The sequence below is a fragment of the Ambystoma mexicanum genome, chromosome 3q (genome assembly GCF_040938575.1).
Source record: "Ambystoma mexicanum isolate Mex_15411 chromosome 3q, UKY_AmexF1_1, whole genome shotgun sequence".
Lineage (NCBI taxonomy): Eukaryota > Metazoa > Chordata > Amphibia > Caudata > Ambystomatidae > Ambystoma > Ambystoma mexicanum.
Genome location: NC_090926.1, coordinates 867,014,533 through 867,033,229, shown reverse-complemented (window position 1 = coordinate 867,033,229; position 18,697 = coordinate 867,014,533). Strand labels below are relative to the sequence as shown.

The 18,697-nt window shown below is 44.9% G+C and overlaps 1 protein-coding gene across 1 annotated transcript in view; it reads left to right on the top strand.

The window, feature by feature from the left end:
* The window catches only part of CRLF3 (cytokine receptor like factor 3), a 637,760-nt gene that overhangs the window by 316,694 nt on the left and 302,369 nt on the right, over positions 1 to 18,697 (top strand). Inside the window, exon 3 of the mRNA XM_069654959.1 lies at positions 16,484 to 16,571. Coding sequence (XP_069511060.1) covers positions 16,484 to 16,571 — 88 coding nt within the window. The remainder of the gene's footprint in view (positions 1 to 16,483; positions 16,572 to 18,697) is intronic.

Sequence of the window (18,697 nt, the reverse complement as noted above, 5' to 3'; positions counted from 1 at the left end):
GTCTGGTGCGCTATATAAATAATAAAACAAACAAACAAACAAAATATTCTATTTTTTTGCTTTCAATATTAGCCTATTTTCTTTAACTCTTGGTCTCACAGCTTTACGGTTGGGGTTTTGCTCCAACTTCACAGCTCCCACTTCTGCTGTTCACTCAGTCTTTTTATCAAGTTCATTCTTTCATTATTCTCGTCTCGTAGGCTTTCAAGAACGTACCGCTTGAATGTGAGCACTTATAACAATGTAATTCACTTTAGCTTTAATACACTAGCACACCGGGTTTCTCGTATCACTTGAAACTCACTGGTCGCGTTGCTTCTTTCCACGGCTTCTTCGCTCACACAATGCCTTGCGGTTGAGGTCTAGGTCTCACCTCCTGCCCCTCAGACACTCCTGGGTCGGTTCCTCCACCTAGTAGAATGAGCACTCTGCAGCCATAACGAATGGACCGACAATCTCCACAGCTCCCTTCTTCCTACCTCACCAGCACCCTGGAAACACAGTTCCTTTGCCCCGCTTCCACAGACTGCCTCACTCTGCACTTCCTTTGCTTCTTGGCGCTCCATCTTCCACTGGTACTCTCCAGGTTGGATCTGCTTCTCTGTTGCTCTCTCCGGACAACAAACTCCTTTCTATTGTGGGTCCACCTTTTATAAATCCAAGCCCTGTTAAGGGGTTTCAGGTGTGAGTCCTTAGTGTCTCTTTCCTGGCCATAGTTAATACAATGAATGGGACACGTCTGACCTTAATCTCCATAGTCTTCCAAGTCCCTCTTCTTCGTCCCAGTACTACAGTGATGTTTTGTATGGAAAGTGTTCATTCCTCTTTGAGGCTTCTTCCTCTTCCCAGTACTTTGAGGGAACTCATGAGGAAAAATAAGGCATGAGTGGAAATAGCCCATGAAGGCTGAGGGAAGGGATGGTAAATTGGTGTTAGGGAAGGGTAGATGTAAGCACAAAAGTGATGGGTGGAAGGTTCTGAATGAATCTGAACCACTGGCATTGTTCTGGGCAACCTTCCACACCACTGTTTTTTAGCCCGTCTGCGCCATTGCAAAAGGGGTCCAGCCATATGCAAATCAGTCAGGTACTGCCACCAATGGTAGCAGCCCAGCCCGAACTACTAGGCCAGGTCCCCTCTGCACGGAAATACAAGCAACCCCAGACATGTTTCGGCCTTGTTGGGCCTCCTCAGTGAGGTGCAGCTTGGTTCCCTCTGGTGCAGCGAGCAAGGGACCCATGTCTGGGCATACCCTCTCTCACTTAGTGAGACAAACTGTAAGCACAAAAGTGATGGGTGGAAGGTTCTGAATGGATCTGAACCACTGGCATTGCTCTGGGCAACCTTCCACACCACCGTTTTTTAGCCCGTCTACACCATTGTAAAAGGGGTCCAGCCATATGCAAATCAGTCAGGTACTGCCACCAATGGTAGCAGCCCAGCCCAAACTGCTAGGCCAGGTCCCCTCTGCACGGAAACACAAGCAACCCCAGACATGTTTCGGCCTTGTTGAGCCTCCTCAGTGAGGTGCAGCTTGGTTCGGGCTGGACGACCAAGCCTGATTTGCATATGGCCTTTAACCTTTTGCAATGGCTTGGCAGGCGAAGAACGTTGGTCTGGAGGGTTGCCCAGAACAATGCCAGAGGTTATGATTTATTCTAAACCTTCCAGCCATCATCTCTTTTGTTTTGCTATTGTCACCCCGAGTGGGACGGGTATGCCCAGACGTGGGTCCCGTGCCTGCTGGGCCTAGAGACCCAAGCTACTCCTCACTGATGACGCCCAACAAGGCTGAAACATGTCTGGGGATGCTTGTGGTCTCGTGCAGAAGGGATGTGACCTAGCAGTTCGGGCTGGACTACCCCTTTGGGGGTGGGACCAAGCCTGATTTGCATATGGTCTTTAACCTTTTGTAAGGGCTTGGCAGGTGAAGAACGATGGTCTGGAGGGTTGCCCAGAGCAATACCAGAGGTTAAGATTTATTCTAAACCTTCCAGCCATCACCTCTTTTGTTTTGCTAGGGAAGGGTAGATACCATGTCTCGCCATCCGGCACCCTCTCCCCAAACACCAGGGACCCTGCACCCAGGTGATACTCCCTCGCTTGTCTACCCCCAGGGTGGGCATCTAACAGCGATGGCCTTTCCCTGGCAACCTGTGCTGAGGATCCAAGGGTATAAAATGTGAGGAGGCCCTCAGGTTTCTCACAATGCAAACTCTGACTTTTTGCCCGTTATATTTTATTCAATATTCTTTCAATGTTCCTTGGATGTGCCCTTTAATCTCTTTTATACAGATTACCAAACCTACACAGTTAATATCACATAGCTACGTTTGTATGTCACCACTTGCCTGGGGAGTCAAAAAGTAGCTCCTGGTAGCTGTGGGTTTCAAGCTAACCAGGCTCCCCTTTGCTGTTACTAGGAGCTAAATAGCTCCCAGTAATTTCCAACCCCTTTAATTCCTTTAGATGGGAACGGAAATCCCTCTAGAAGTAGGGAAAGTTAGGCTTTATTCATTTAATTTTATTAAAAACAAGTCAGAATGTCCTTAACGTGTCCGACTCCTTTTTTCGGACTATCCCAGTATCTACTTCCGCTCAGGAAGTTGTGCCATGTGCTTCTATTTATTGGTAATGAGATAGTTTCCATGCATGCATACTCAGCATATTGGGTTTGCCAGCATTCATATTAGAATGCTGAAATCTGCAATCATTATGGACTGAGAAGACCACTCCTGGGAAGATCTGATCATTGCGTGGCAGCGGATCAAAATGAAACGAGAGCACGTGTGTGGCTACACTTGGCAGTTCGCTGCTTGGTTACACATCTAGGTACTTCCTTGTCTTCTATTCCAACTTGTCCAAAGAAACAGGTCAGAAAATAGGTCCTGTTCATTTCCATTTTCAGTCAGAAAGACGGATGTAAATACCCTAATTTCCTATATCCTGACTCATCTAGTCATGGCAAATCCGCCACCTATACCTCTACCATAGGGAATACCTCTTCCAACTCTGACTGCCAACTGATGGGTGCCGATCACGAAAAGATCCCAACTCCATGCAATCTGAAATGCCCACAAAGACCTGCACTGCGAGACGCTGCATTCCTGGCTTCCATGTTACACCACATGCACTCTACACGAATATATGTTCTGCCAATGACTGACTCCATCATACCCCCAAATATAAAAAAAAGCATTGCAATGCCAACAGTTTCGGATTTTATGTTGGCATGGGAAAGGCACTTGCCAGGTACAGCCATAGTGGTATTAACTGGCCATTGATGGTAGCAGGTGCAACATGGTGCGAGTACCTGGACATCTAATAGCAGTGCCTGTCAAATGCCTAATACTTATACACATGCCAACACTGTTGGTTTTGCCAATGCTTGTGTTTAACAGAAACTCAAGAAGGACATGCAGAGTGCTTATAAATCGAGTGGCGGAAGGCTGACCTTGTGAGACATTTTTATCACACCAGTAGTGAGTTTCCAATTAAGTCACTAACACTCAGAAGACAGCTTTGAAAAAACACTGGCAGGCATTTGGAGCACCAAATTTGAATAAAGTGAGCTCAAAGATTTCACATGAGAAGGTGTTTTGGGCCTAGAGGGGCAAGAACTTGGTGGGAATTCCCATAGGGATTACCATGGCCACGGGGAGTCAATGGGGTGGGTACATAACCAAACACCTAAAGGCTGTGTCCTCCTCATATGCCATTCCTCACTATCTGTTCTCTAATGCAATAGATTCGGCAAGCGACATCTAATAGCCCAAACTAAAGGCGGTAAAGCCTTACCATACCTGGGTGGCAAACTGTGGAGCGCCCTCCTGTCCATGCCCTGTGACAAAGCATCCCAGCTCACAAACCGAAAGGAGCAGAAAATCGGCCTTTCCAGAACAAGCTTTGCTTTCCCTCCGCTCCGCTAGCCTGTTTATTTTAACTGCACACTCTGAGGCCAGCCGTGGCATGCAGCGGTTACAAATAAGAAAATAAACAATCAAACCTCCTACAGAACTCCTGTTTGCAAAGCTCATGGCTTCTTTAATCTGCCCAGCTACACCCTGGAAGCAGGAAGTAATCTAGACCATGTCATTGCATTTACATGCATTCAATGGTTCATGCCTTAGCCTTTAAAAAGAACAAATTGAATGCTAATTAATTTCAATATTTTACTAGCAATCAAGGGTTTATCAACTTCCTGTGTACATCCGTCTCAACCTTGAGGCTGCCCCTCCCCCTGCCTCTCCCATATGTGCACACATACAAAACATCCAAATACTGATAGAATAAGACGTTGCCCCAGGACAACCCTCCTGCTCTGCCAACCGTACCCTTTGCTCAAAGTGTAACTCAAAAGAAGGAAGCAGAATTGCACCTCTGGTTTTGTTACTCTGTAATGGGCGCCTTCAACCGTTGGCTCACCAGATGGTTTTTGGACATCGACTCCCATCAGCCCTTTCCAAAATAGTCAAGGCCAAGGGCTTATGGAAGTCGTAGTCCAAAACATCTAGAGAATCACATGTTACAGACTCCTGCCCTACAAAATTGTGATTGGCCAGTTAGTCTTGATAATGTAAAGTGGAGTAATTTAAAATTATATACATTTTTGTGCCCCATCCTCTATGTCAAGCCACTTGAGCTTGTTTCCAGTTATCTGGCCTTGTCAAGAAGGGCTGGCCTGCGGTGGGAGAAATACAGTGCTAGTCCTTCTCCTCAGGTGGATGATAACAGTTGAGAGGGCTCCATTTCCTGTTCCTCCCTGTCCTCGTGCCAGTCTGTTTCTGTGCAGACCACTGATACTGCCAGCCTTGCCTCCAAGAGCAGAAACTTGCCAGTGTTTTTCTGTTCATTTCAAATCATGAAAATCCGAAGCAGAAAAGGGACCAGAATGATCACCAGACTGCCATAGAGTTATGCCCCCAAAAAAGAGACTCTCACCCCCAGACCCACACCGGAGACTGCACCATACCGCGACATGGTGTTGGGGAGTGGCACTTAGAAGCCATGCTGAAAACGTGGGCGGGGACGAGATAGCTGCAAACTGAAGACACTATCATATGTGGTATGACCCAATGAGCAATGGTCTGCTGAGCAATCACCTCTAGCATGGACAACATGATTGCGACCGAAAGGGTAGCCATACTCGCCCCAAAGTACCTACCATGGGACCGCGAGGAACCGAATCCCGGAACAAGAACAGGAATGCTGGCCTTTCCAGGCCACTATTTCTGTTACGTGGTGTGCCTGTGCAGAGAAAGTGGGTGGGTTTAGCCCACTATTTAAGACTCTGTAGAGCGCATGCAGACACACATGAAAAGAACAAGGGTGGACTGGTTAGGGAAAGGCACCGAATCCTGGACAGGCGAAGGGTATAAAAAGCAGGAGCAGGAAGAGTGAGTGGATTTCGTGAAAGTAGAGGTCAGTGAATACTGGCTGAAAGGAGAGATACAGAGTAGCAAGTAGTGTGGAGGAGGGAACAGTAGTTGAAGCTGGAGGAATAACATCCGAGGGTGGAGGCATGGCATAGAAGACTAGTTGGAGGAGTGAGGCTGAGGGACTAAACAGTAAGAGTAGAAGGGAAGAGTTGAGTGTGCATGGTAGAAAAGTCCTGAACCCAGCAGTCTAACTGCAAGGCACCATCCCAACTCCCATCGGAACGCTACCCAGTTTAGGGTGGAGTCCATCCTCACCACTGCAACAAGGCTGTATTAGAGAGTAGGGGGTCAAACGTCTGTACTTACTAACCTGGGTGAGGGACGCCTGGGTTAGGGTAGAGGTTAGACACTAGACAAGAGAGAAAGGAACAGCCAGAGACCCCACAAAACCTTAAATAAAAAACCCTGAACCACCTCTGAGACTGGCGGTGATTCTTGAGCCATCTGTGATAACGTTGCAAATCCCACTCCCTCAGTCCTAGCAGGCTACCCTGTCCTGCTGCTTCCTTATCCAGCATGTGGCGATCATTCGTGACAGGCCCTCCTAACCTCTGCAACCCCTACTGTGTCTGTTTCGCCATTAACAAGTCATTTTTCCATACTTCTTTTCTAAGATGTAGGATAGTTAATGTTTACCTTTTTTTTTATTTAATGCGCTGCCACCTGGTCTCGAGCCTTAGCAGGTTATCTGTAAACTGGCACTTGACTTCCCAATATTATTTTGGTAGACATTATCAGAATTGGCGATTGTTATGTTGGAAATATGAATGGTTACCCCAACTTCTAACATCCGTGCCACCATGTTCTATTCTCTAGACGTGCAACCTAACAATACCTAATTTTTGTTTAAAAATATTGATTCTATGATGTAGGAATGTTTCTTTATATGAAGCGGTCAGAAAAACGGAATAGTACGAGTAATGACATATGTGTAATGGTGAAAACTTAACAGTTGAAGAACCCATGTACTTGGCCAGCCGCAGATGGTGGGAGGAGCGGCGATGCAAATTTACAGACCTGATGGCGCATTCGGTCCCCTTAGCCACGGGTGCCTTTAAAGGGAAAAAGGCTGAGGTGGCACTGGCAGAATTCGGAGCTCCATGTGTACACGGAACTATTACGGAGGACCTCAAATCACCTCTGGCTAAAGAGAGAGACTGACTAGTATAGGTCCATAGTGTCAATCATGCTTTCAATGCTACCAATTGTGAAATGCCAAAAAGGAAAGAAAAGGTTCACAAGGACCAGAGGATCAAGCAATGCAATGGGTGGGTGGCTTGTATTGTATGTGGACATGGAGGAAAAAGGTAACCATTGCAGAGATTTGGAGGTTTCTCAAAATTTCTGGGCAGCCGGTCAGACCTTGAATTATGCTCTGGGGTCATCCTAACTCCCGCCTCGGAAGGTAACCGGCCCACGCACTCTAGAATGCAGCTACAGCTATGGCAAGAGTTAAACACGCATTACATCAAATGATGCAAACAGCTGCCTGTTCAATTCTAACACGGTATGAAACCAGCATTAACTTATTTGCAGACTATTCTTACAGAATACAAATAGATAGTAATAGGGTAGCAGTAATGCAATATGTTCCCCAGAATACACAGCTGTTGCATGAAGGGTCTACGGAGAGACTGATCAGTGTCGCCATTGTCCGATGCCTACTCTACGGGCTGCCAGTTCATGTTTGAGGTTCACTTGTGTATAATCTTGTTTCAAATATTTCTGAAATTGTGTTTATTTGGTGGAGCATTACCCGCTTAGTTATGCCTTTCTTTAAAAGGAACATGTTCCCACTGTCTGCTCTCGTCCCTTGTATTGTATTGTAGTCGCATTTCTAGGGTGCCTTTTCCCATTTTCATGACCTCAAAGCACCTTGTGGTGGGAAGGCCCTCAGGGACCGCAGTCCAGGTATGGGAAACGTTCTAAGAGTAGACTTTAAGATGCGTGTGTGCATTTGGGCGAGATTAGGATTTAGGCGGGCTAACTAAGCTCCAGTTAGCAGCCAAAGGGGTCAGGCACGTGGGTGCGTGCTTTGGGTGATCATGATCGAGCGCTAGTGCAGGAGACTCGATGTGTACCCAGCTTGGCCGAATTTGTCGTAGGTTGTCGCTGTGTTCTATTGGCAGAGGTGTTGAGGAAAGTCTGGTGTTTCAGTGTGAAAAGTTATGTGACCAGCTAGACCAAATTTGCCATAGCTGTAGCTGCATTCTAGAGTGCATAGGTGGAAAGCCGTGCCTGCGGCAGATGTCCACAGAAGTGGTGCATTTATACATTCCTTAAACTCGGAAGGAGTTTATCTTCGATGTCGCTGTGCCAGATCTTTCTGGCGCTAAGGGGCGGTTACCTTCCGAGGCGGGAGTTAGGATGACCCCAGTGCATAATTCAAGGTCTGACCGGCTGCCCAGAAATTTCGAGAAACCTCCAAATCTCTGTAATCGTTACCTTTTTCCTCCATGTCCACATACAATACAAGCCACCCACCCATTGCATTGTTTGATCCTCTGGTCCTTGTGAACCTTTCCTTTTTTTGGCATTTCACAATTGGTAGCATTGCAAGCATGATTGACACTATGGACCGCAATATCATACTGTCCGCATTTTTGCAGAAGTAAATAATTGTGACAACATGAGTTTATGTTCAAATACTTGAAGCAGTAGTTTAGCTGGGTAACTTTTATTCTCTTACTCAGAAAAGACTGTTTTTCATTCCTTTGGGAGGGCAGACCTGTTGGACATTGCCCTCCCTTCAACCATTTGTGGAATTTAATAAGGAGATGGCTCTCGGGCCCACTGCTTTTTAGGAAAGAATGTGCCGCCTCCTTCCAGAACACCTGTGTCATTATGTTAGGCAAACCTTAACAGTTAAGGGAAGTGGTCCAATAATGTATATTTCCCTCTTGAACCATCATAATAGGTGGCATCTTTATGGCAAGACTCATGGTGGATGACATCTGGTCCCAAGTAGGTGCATTCCAATCCATGGTCTGCATATGTGGCAAACTAGAGCAGAGGAATGGAGGCTTACTGCAGGTCTTTACAATTAGTCTTAATATCTATCTCCACCTGGGCATACTTCTGTCAGGTCACATTTCACAATTGTTTGCCCTTCACCTGGTTTACCTTCAAACCAGGGCTTCTTTACTTAAACATGAACCTTCACCTGGTATACTCTCCTGCCAGGATTTTTAATTCACGAACACCGTCTTCTACAAATACGTAGCTTCACCTGGTATACACTCATGGCAGTACTTTGTCACTTTAACACTTTATTGTACTCGACTTCACCTGGTATTGTTTGTCCAGGATTGTATAATAGACATTTTATTGCTCAAATACTAACTTCACCTGGTATGTTTGCTTTTTAGGACTTTACGTTATAGATCACTCTTCTATCACAACTTTCACCTGGTATATCTATCACAACTTTCACCTGGTATATTTGTTTGTTCGGCCTTTGTCATACGGGTTACTCTTTCCTCCCTGGTTGGAGTTTAATAACCCATTGGCAACTTGTGTTATGAACACTTTACCTTCTCTAATGACTTTGCTGCCTCTTGCTTACAGCATTCTCAAGAAGCGGTTCCCTTTACTTAGCCACCTGGTAATACACTTGCTTCTTCGAGATTCACCAATTATTTCTGTTACTGAAGCACAGCAACCCTTATTCCCCCGACTTCCCGGGATCCCTATTTTCCTCCCAGGGCTAACCGGTTGCCCTCAACGCCTCCTCCTTCCCCTCTGCCTCGCTTTACTGCCTTCGTCTGTGCTTTATCCAGCACTGCAGTCTCGTGGTGTCGGTTCTCGCCTTTCTTGATCTAAGCGGTGTATCTCCCATACCCTGGCCTCTCCGTTCTTTAGTCAGGTCTGCCTCTCTGACTTCTGCCACAGCGTCCCTCAACGCAGTGCTCAGCAAGCTTATGGTTCGCTAGCTGATTCTGCGTTGGCAGCTTTCCTCTCTCCAGCCTCCTGTCAGTGCGACCGGCTCGTATTTAAACTTCCCAGTCTGCGTACTCATTTCCCAACAATTTGAAAGCAGCGTTCTTTGCCCGGTCATTGTAATCATCATTACTCGGACACGCTTCCTCATGTTAGTAGTTCTGTAATTGGTTTCTGAATGACTTGGTGGAAGTGGATACTGAGCTTCCAGGGAGCGATCTTCACTACTCCCTACCTCTTCCTCATCCGAGCCAGCAATATATACTCCCTAATGGGAGTTTGGGGTTTAGACACACTAGCCTTATACAGTGGTGGGGTATGAGTGTGACAATAGGCCATTAAGGCATGAGGGACTAAAGAAACATCTCTGAAGGGGAAAAGAGGGCATGTGTTCTCCTTCAACAATGTCATTGAATCTCCCTGAGTCACCTCCCCCCGGTGATCCTCCCCCATATAGCCGCCCGAGGGTCAGGATCAGGTAACGGCTGCCGTCTCCTGGCCACATAGGGGAAGGCTATCCCAGGGAAAGGAGTGTTGACATCCTTGGATTCATCACAGTTCCTTCCCCAGTAGAATAATTCTCTAGTCCTGGTATTCGAGTGGTATACACAATAATGCTGTCTTACAAAAAGGTTAAAAAGGGTAACAGGGGGAATGACTTCCTTCCCCTGGTTTGTGGGTTACACACAATCCTTGCACAACTCCACGTTCTGGACCAGGAGTATGACTCCCTTCTCCTGGCTTGTAGGTTCCAAACAATCTTTGCACAACTCCACGTTCTGGACAGGGAGTATGACTCCCTTCTCCTGGCTTGTAGGTTCCAAACAATCTTTGCACAACTCCACATTCTGGACCAGGAGAATGACTCCATTCTCCTGGTACTGGTCTGTACAGTTCACAATAAGACTATGGGGAATGACTCCCTTCCCTGGCATCTTTGGAATATGTCGAAAGGGTTTTTGTGCCTTCCCCAGGAGAATGACTCTCTTCTCCTGGTATTTGAAAAGTTATCTTTTGTGGCTTTAAACTTGCTGTATTTTTTGCCACTCTCTCTCGGTACAAGCAAAGTCCCAAACCCTTCTCTGCTATTCAATTGCTCCATCTTTGCCAATCCTCCAAGGAAGTTCTCCTCTGGTTGGCAAAAACTGTTTTAACACCCACCGGTGTCACTTCACAATCATCATTCATTCCAGATACTGTGACTGGCCATTCTCTGGTGCCCGTATGTGCTTCCAATTCTTTTACACCCCTCCTTTCTAACATCAAAGAGGTCCAAGACTGGTCTTGGGTAGAGTCTGCGATTAAAACCTTTACGACTCTTACCCAAGCCTGTTAGAAATTGATGTTCTATCTTGGAATGCCTGTGGCTTTTTCGAATTTCTGGCAATTGTGGAATGGCTCTGATCTTCTACAAAAATGCAGTATTCTGTTCATAGGGGTCAGTTGATTGCAATTGACATTAGCCTAAATATTAGTTCTTCTCTGTGGTTTCTTGGGGAGGGTATTCTTGCTGTCAAGGTCTCCCTATCAAAGCGGGGGAATTACTAGTACTCAATATATACTGGACCCCACTAAGCACTCCATAAATGAGTCCCTCTCCTCCATATTGGGTACTTGGTTATTGAAAGGCAATTAACCCGCTATCATTGTAGGAGGGGACTTCAATGCATATTGTGGCAAGGGCAATGAGTACAATCAACTCTCATGCACCCCACGTGTATCCAATCAGAATCTTACATGGGGGTTGACATGGGATGCTTTCATGCATGACTGGGATCTGCATCTTCTAAATCCTACTGGAGCAGTGACGGCCTCCATCTACAACTGGCATCGGGGTTCCTCAAAATCCTGGATAGAAAACTTTGTTGTCAGCTCTACTCTAGCTTCAATGAGTAGTAATATGCCTTTTGTGGACCCACTTGTGGGAGATCACTTGATCATTAGATTTACGATGGAAAATGTCAGTTGGGAAGCACGAAGTACGGCCTTTGTAGGTCCCAATACTGCCAGACAGGAATGGTCTGGCCTGTCGTTGCGATAGGTTAACCTATAACAAACTAACCAAGCTTCTTCTCAACACTTAGATGAAGGGGGATGATGAGATACCTTCTTCCAGTGGGCACATCATAGTTATGGATGTCAAACCCCTGGACGTTTGTATCATTTAGTGCATCAGTGATGTTTCCTCTTAGTCTGGCACTCGATCTAACAGCGATTCGCATTTGCATAGTTTGATTTAAGAATAAAACAGTCTAGGCCCAAAAACGGAACAATATTAAGTCTGCACGCATGAAAGTGCTCTCTGTGGAAGGCTATGTAAGGGCCAAGAATTTAGCTTGCCAACGGCATAGGAACTTTGTTAAATCTATAAAATCTCAATTATATCTAAGAGATAACCAGTCCATCTTGAGAACCCTATTAAAGTCTAACTGTAGACAATCCTGGGCATGTACTAACAACAAATTGGGCACCAGCAACTCTTCCACGGGAGATTCCATTGAGGAAAATGCCTGGTTACACTTTTTTTCTAGGAAATGTTCTATTCCGACCAACTTTGTCTATCTGGCCAATCCTGCTGGAGGCAAGGCTGTAGCTGGGTATTGACCCTGGGACATTTCGGATCCATTTGTCCTCAAAGATCCTGTTGCCTGGGCTTACTTCCTTAAACCACACTTTGACCTTATATATGCGTCTTGGTCCCAATCTATTATCATCCCGATTTACAAGAAGGGGGATCCTTCTGATCCTGGCAATTATAGGCCCATTGCCCTGATAGAGGTGGTTAGTAAAGTATTCGCCATCTTGCTGCTCAGAGATCTTAACACCTGTCTGGGTAGCTTAGACATCTTATCTCGCTTTCAGGTGGGTTTCCGTAAACAGATGGGAACCTCCCTAAATGCAACAATACTGAAACATCTATTACATAAAACCAAGGGCGACAATGTGGGCAACATCTGCATTGCATCTTTGGACATGTCGTCAGCATTTGATTGTGTATTGCGTGAACATCTCTGGGCCAAACTGACTAGATTAAAGGTTCCATTGATGTTTATCCAGCTTATTGCACTGTTTCACCCCAATTCCACTTTGAGAATCCATCTCAATAAGGAATGGGCCGAGAGCAGACTGATCTCTGTCCACTTGGGTCTCAGACAGGGTTCTATTCTGGCCCCCATGCTCTTTAGCATCCATCTATCCGACATGAACGACCTGTGGTATTTACATGATCTAATTCCAGTTAGATTGGGCCACCTGAAGATCCATTGGGTGGCCTTTGCAGATGATATACTATTTGCTAGTACTGCCTGTGACCTTCAACAGCAGCTTAACATCTTCTATTCGTATGCTGGAAGTAACAGCTTGGCTGCTAATGATGCCAAATCGAAGGTGGTAATTCTTTCTAAACAAACCAAGCCTTAAACTATGTGGTGGAGTTTGGGGGTCGAAAGGGTTGAGTTGGTGCCTCTATTCAATATCTAGGTTACAATTTAACGAACATTTCCTCTTTGCTTATGTGGAAGACAGCCCTGAAGAATAAGATTGCAGCTCTTTCTGCTCATATGAAGAGTAACTTCGGCCAACTTTGCGGTTTCTCCATCATTCCTGCACTTAATTATTTCTTGGGCAAGATTGAGCCGGTAACATTATATGGGCTTGATAGGGCGGCTATAAATCTGGGCCCTTACCTTGATTCTCTACAGGGCCTAATTTGTAAGAATGTGTTGTGCCTCTCCACCGCCATCCTCAATTCCATCTTACGCCACGAATTGAACCTTATCTCGCTGCAGGCCCGATTTCATTGGCGCCAGTTGCTTATATATTCTAGGAGATTGTCACCCCCGACAAATTCTTTGTGTATTGACTGGCATTAGAATTGGGAAGAACGTTCATTGAAATCGGTTGTTCTGTATACTGACACGATTCATGACTTGTTGGCGCAAATTTACTCCTCAGAGTTAGAACTCACAAGTAACCCAGATGCGACTAAGAATACACTCTTAGGAAAGACTAGAGCGCGACACTTGATGCCTTGTCTGCGTACTCATCCTATCAGGAGTATGCAAGGTTAACACATTATCTGAAGTGCGTTCCTTGTAAAAAGTCAAACATCTACATGCGCTTCAGATTGAACCAAATTCACACCAAGGAAAGGACTAAACATTGGGCCACTTCTGTATTGGAAGGGAAGGCTTAAACTGTCACCTTTGTAAGTCTATGTCAACCATGGAGACCGTAAGACATTGGATTCTAGAGTGTCCTGCAAGAAGCACATTTCGGGCAGTCTCCTTCCCAAAAGAATTGGAAAGTTTCAAAACTGTTTATGGCCATGAATTGTTATGGGCGAGACTGATGTGGGTTGAGAACATTTCCCTAATCAGTGCATTGGTACACTTCCTGAATGAAATTGATCCTGTTTCTACATAGTAGGAAGCAAAGACAATGGACTTAAGTTTATTATGCATAAATGTTTTATCTGAATGAAATTGATTTCTTTTTTGTGTTGCTTTGTATCTCCTTTCGGGAATACTGTAAACTGTAAAGGGTATTAGTTGTTGTCATGACGGTTAATCCTATTATGTATATAGATGTTTATTTTTGTGCCTATGAAATAGTTTTGTGTTTAAGTATGATTATAGAGGATGGCTATGGGAAGAGTTTAAGAATGCATGGAAGATGGTGAAAGTTAATGGAAATCTGAAGGATGACATACCTAGCCATTATACTTGGAGTATGGCTTAAAGAAACTAAAGAAAGGGATCCTCTGTGTTTTCAAATGGGGCGCCATATCGCCAGTAATGGGATTAACGATTGAACCTCAGTTGACACAACTGCAAGTGAATAATTCGAGGACTGGCGTTATTTTGACTCAGAAGAACAGGTTCAGTTTTAACTCTGATATGAGGAAGTATGTAAACCAGTCACATAAGAACTTAATAAGCCCAGAAGAGATGAGTAGAGCAATAGGTGGGATCCTGTCTAGGATTCATACCTCTGAGTGGCAACTCAGTGGCAAAAGGAAACCATACACCCATATCTGTGAATCTGAAATAAAAACAAGGACATTACATTTACCGAGGGATTTTAAGAGTTAACTACTAGATAGCTTTGGTGTCACAAGTTTGCACCCCGGACACAGTGGCTCAAAGGGTGCACTTAACACTTCAGGCCATCTCAAACTCAAGGGGAACACCAACACAACTGGTGGCTAAACTCCACACCTCGGTGGGGGCGGTGGGGGGGCCTCTTGCGCCTCACATAGCAAAGCCAACAAAAGGTTGAAGTCTAATCTAGCCTGTAAAGAGAAGTCTCGCAAGCAGCCCTTCTCCTGACACGCCCACACCATCTGAAACGGTATCCCAAAGGAGGCTCAAAGGCCCTCACCATCCTCCAGTTCGCCAAAACACTAAAAACTTGGCTTTTACAACAATACCTGCCATTCAATAAAAATCCTGCCCTCTCTACACCATCAGTACGGCGCGAGCCGCGCGACTGTATTAAATGCCAAGCTCGATGCTGGCAACCTCCTGTTGTAAAGCTCTCCAGCTAAATTTGTGCTACAAGCAATAATACACATCTTTTTTCCCTGTTTCCCCAGTAAATATGTTCGTGCTGTCTTCTTTGTGTTTCCTTCTCCTTGTATCCACCCCTTGTACTTTTCACCACCTGTCTTGATTGTTTTTTCATGGCCAGTGTTGAAGATTGTAAAATTACTTTAGTAACGTGATGTCTTTTTGACACCAAAATGTCAATTAATGTACCTTTTGTGGTACCTTTTGAAAATGCAATTTGAGAACATAAATGATTTTGGCTTAGAAAACATAGGGGGCTTTGAGTAGCAAGCACATAGAGGGGTGCGAGGCTGAGGAGAAACAGAGGGTATGAGGGCCGACCCCCCATATATAGGACCAGTTGGGAAGGAAATCCTAAGCCTGGGGAATGAAGGCCGGACCAACCACCTAGAACTTTAACGGTGTGTATTATTGCCAATTAATTCATCAACCCTGGATGGTTGAAGTGAGTAATGTGCCCTACTGGAGAGTGTTCAGATTTCTCCGATTATCGCTTAACTCACTGAGCTATCCTACTTGCAAATTGTGCACCTTCTTTCACCTTTCGAGTGCATTTGGCATGTTGCTGCAGGAGCTTCCTTTTTGTGAATCCCCTGCATTGAAGTTAATATTACATGTCCTTTATGCAGAGGTTGTTGGCACAGTTTTGTAGTGTGGAAAATAACACCGTTACTATCAACCTTGAAAGTGTAAAAGAATGGGTCACCCTACTGGGATTCAAATACATTACCTGCAGGTTAAATATAGACTGCTGAATTTAAAGTGGCTAGAAGAGCAGTAGCAGGGCACACAATGTGCACTTGCCGCTAGCAATTGTGCGAGCGAGTAAGAAATAGTGTGGTGTATGCATGCAGAACTGGAACCCTGCCCATGCAATGGAAATCGAGAGCTTCTGTGCCTTTCTCAGGGGTATACTTAAGTGGGGGGTGTCAAGAATACGAATGCATACATTGCTAAACGGCACACTCACTGGCCTCCTGGTTGTGACCGCACCCCCCCCCCCCAAATCGTTTGTTTAAAGAAGGCTCAAGTTCTTAATTTCACAAAGTGCTTGTAAGAGCCAAACAGTGCACTGCAGAGAGCCAGCAAGACAACCCATGCAATTTTATTGTTAGTCCCCATTCTCCTCAGTGCTCTTTATTTCAACATTTGGTCTGGCTCCTTCCTGGCGCACCATCTGCTCTTCCTTTCAACCCTTGGAATCCATCTTTCTGGTAGCCACAGCCACTCTTTCTCCACCGCCCGCCTCAGTATTTCCCTATTCCTTTGTCCCCATATTTCCCAGTTCTCCACTTGAAATAATCCTAAACCGCTGCCTTTCTCCGTTCTGTCCCATTCTGTCCTCTGCTGTCCCCTCCCCCCCCACCCCCGGCTCCCATGTTGTGGGTGCCTCTTCTATGAACTACGATGGCTTCACTGATATTTAGATGGCATGGTTCCAAGTCTTGTGTGTGAGTGTGTGCTTGGCAGTCATTAAGACCCGAGCTCCTAGTGGCGCAGATTATTTTCTGATTGGCTGTTGTTTTTTTCTTCCAGGAGAGATTGCGGTACGCGGTGGTGTGGGAGAAAAGAATGAGCAATTATGCAGTTTTACAAAAAAGGCATTGCATATTCAGCTGGATAGGTAAGATATGGAAGGTATCTGCTTAAAACGAGGCAGAAATGACCGAATTCGTGTACCTATTTATTTCGAAATTGAATTATGTTTAAAAAAAAAAAATTGCAATTGATCTAACAAATCACATAATGAAATGATGCTGGCCTTTCTATTTATAGAACAGGTCATTGGCAGCACATAACCATGTGCTTGCCTACATCCCTCTGTATCCCTCCTATTAAATCATTCAGACCATCCAGTTTGTAGAAATGTTGCATTTGTGTCCTTTTTAAATTTCCACTACAAAAGGAGTGTTCTATAGTATTTTACTCATCTGTCACGTATTATAATTATTTTGATCAACAAATCCATGTCGCTTTCTGATATCTGTTGCCCACAAGCCCTGTGCATCACTTATATGAAGGAAAACGTTCCAAAGGCACAGCGAGGACATTAGAAATGGAAGTCTGTAAGTTTAGTAGCCATCTGTAAGTATTTTACTTGAGCACAAATACTGCAAAATGTACATTGTAGAGGAGGAACCAAGGACCCCTACTCCAGCTGCCCCACCTCTATTACCTATAGAGTGGAAACCAAAGTATGAGACATACATGGAACAGTTGAACAGACAAAGAGCCGAGCGTGGACTCTGTTCAGTACCAATACCTTTGAAGATCTGGGAGGCAAGGTACCCATTGAGAAAACCGTACCTGTATATAAGACAACATGATGGCCATTGAAATGAGATTCCTGAAGAAGCAGAGAAGATGAAAGGCAGAGATGAATGGTGACGTCACAACTGAACTGAGATGTCGCACACAGAAGAGATGCAGAGACCAGAGGATGCAGATATTCTATAAGGCACCAAGGATAAGTGACATCTTGGGATCAAGGTGAAGAAGCTTATGCCACAGAACCAGATGAAGATATTAAGCTAGTTTAAACAGAAACTCAAGCAGCCACGTAATCTTAAAAGCTAGCTTTAAGCTTTATAGTAAATGAATTGCGGCAAGCGCCAATATATATAGATGCATATAGATGAGTAAAAGATGGATGTTTCCACTACGCATTATAAGCAGTGCTGAATGAACGTTAACAAGAAGGCCTCATTTTAGGGTGTCGCAGTTAAAAAGTTAATTGAATTTACAAGTGAATCTCAGCAGGAGGAGTTGGATGAGCCAAGAAGCCAAGGCCTTATCAGAACTGGAATTGGCTGACATTGGATACAAATCGTGTGAAAGAACAGAGACTCCTATTCGGAAGGCTTGAGCAAAACAAAAGACGTCAGAGGACTATTAGAAAATAATATTAAATACACGAAAAGACTCGATTTCATGATGTCCAGTCACGTGGAAGAAGGAAGTTGGCCGATCAAGGTGCTCTCACCTACGCACGAGGGCAGGATGTGCCCGCACTCCTTAAATTTCTCTGAGCACAGTACAAACTCAAGGCCAAACTTCAAAGCACTAATTGACACTGGACCATTGAGGTGATAATGGATTGATACATTAATTGGTGGGAAGCTGGTGTTAAGACGAGCGCATCAGCACCTAGACGTTCAGTCTGCATGCTGCTACATGTAGGTGGAAAAGTACTGACGGGGGTTAGAAGGCAACCAATTGTAGAGGATCGCGTAGTCCTATAGTTTGTGTAGACCAATGAAGCGTTGTGTATTTAGTGACGTTCATAGTGGCCATTTTAAGGGGAGTGCTTAGTTGCCCCACCTGATAAGTACTCTATCACTCTCCTTCACGGTTCTATACTGATATGGAACCTATACTTAGATATTCCCTTAGAGCCATTCACTCCCTCCAATAGGTTTTGTAGTTTACCACATAGGATGACGTTGGTAATGACACAGGTCAGCACGTCACTGATGATTATTTTGCATGATATAACCTCAGTTTTTACTAAAGATAAGTTGAGTAAGAGGATCGAGCGAATGCTGATGTTCGTTGTACTCCCTGTTTTAGATACTTGATATTAAAACGGACTTCCTTTTGCCAAATTACCTGAGTCGTCTTGATTATTGATATATGAATAAAATCTGCATCCCCATCCATCCATCTCCAGGGTATTACTACTCATCTTAAAGGGCTGGGCAACCGAGTTCATCATATTTGTTCATCGTTATTGCCTTTTTCTTGCTGCAA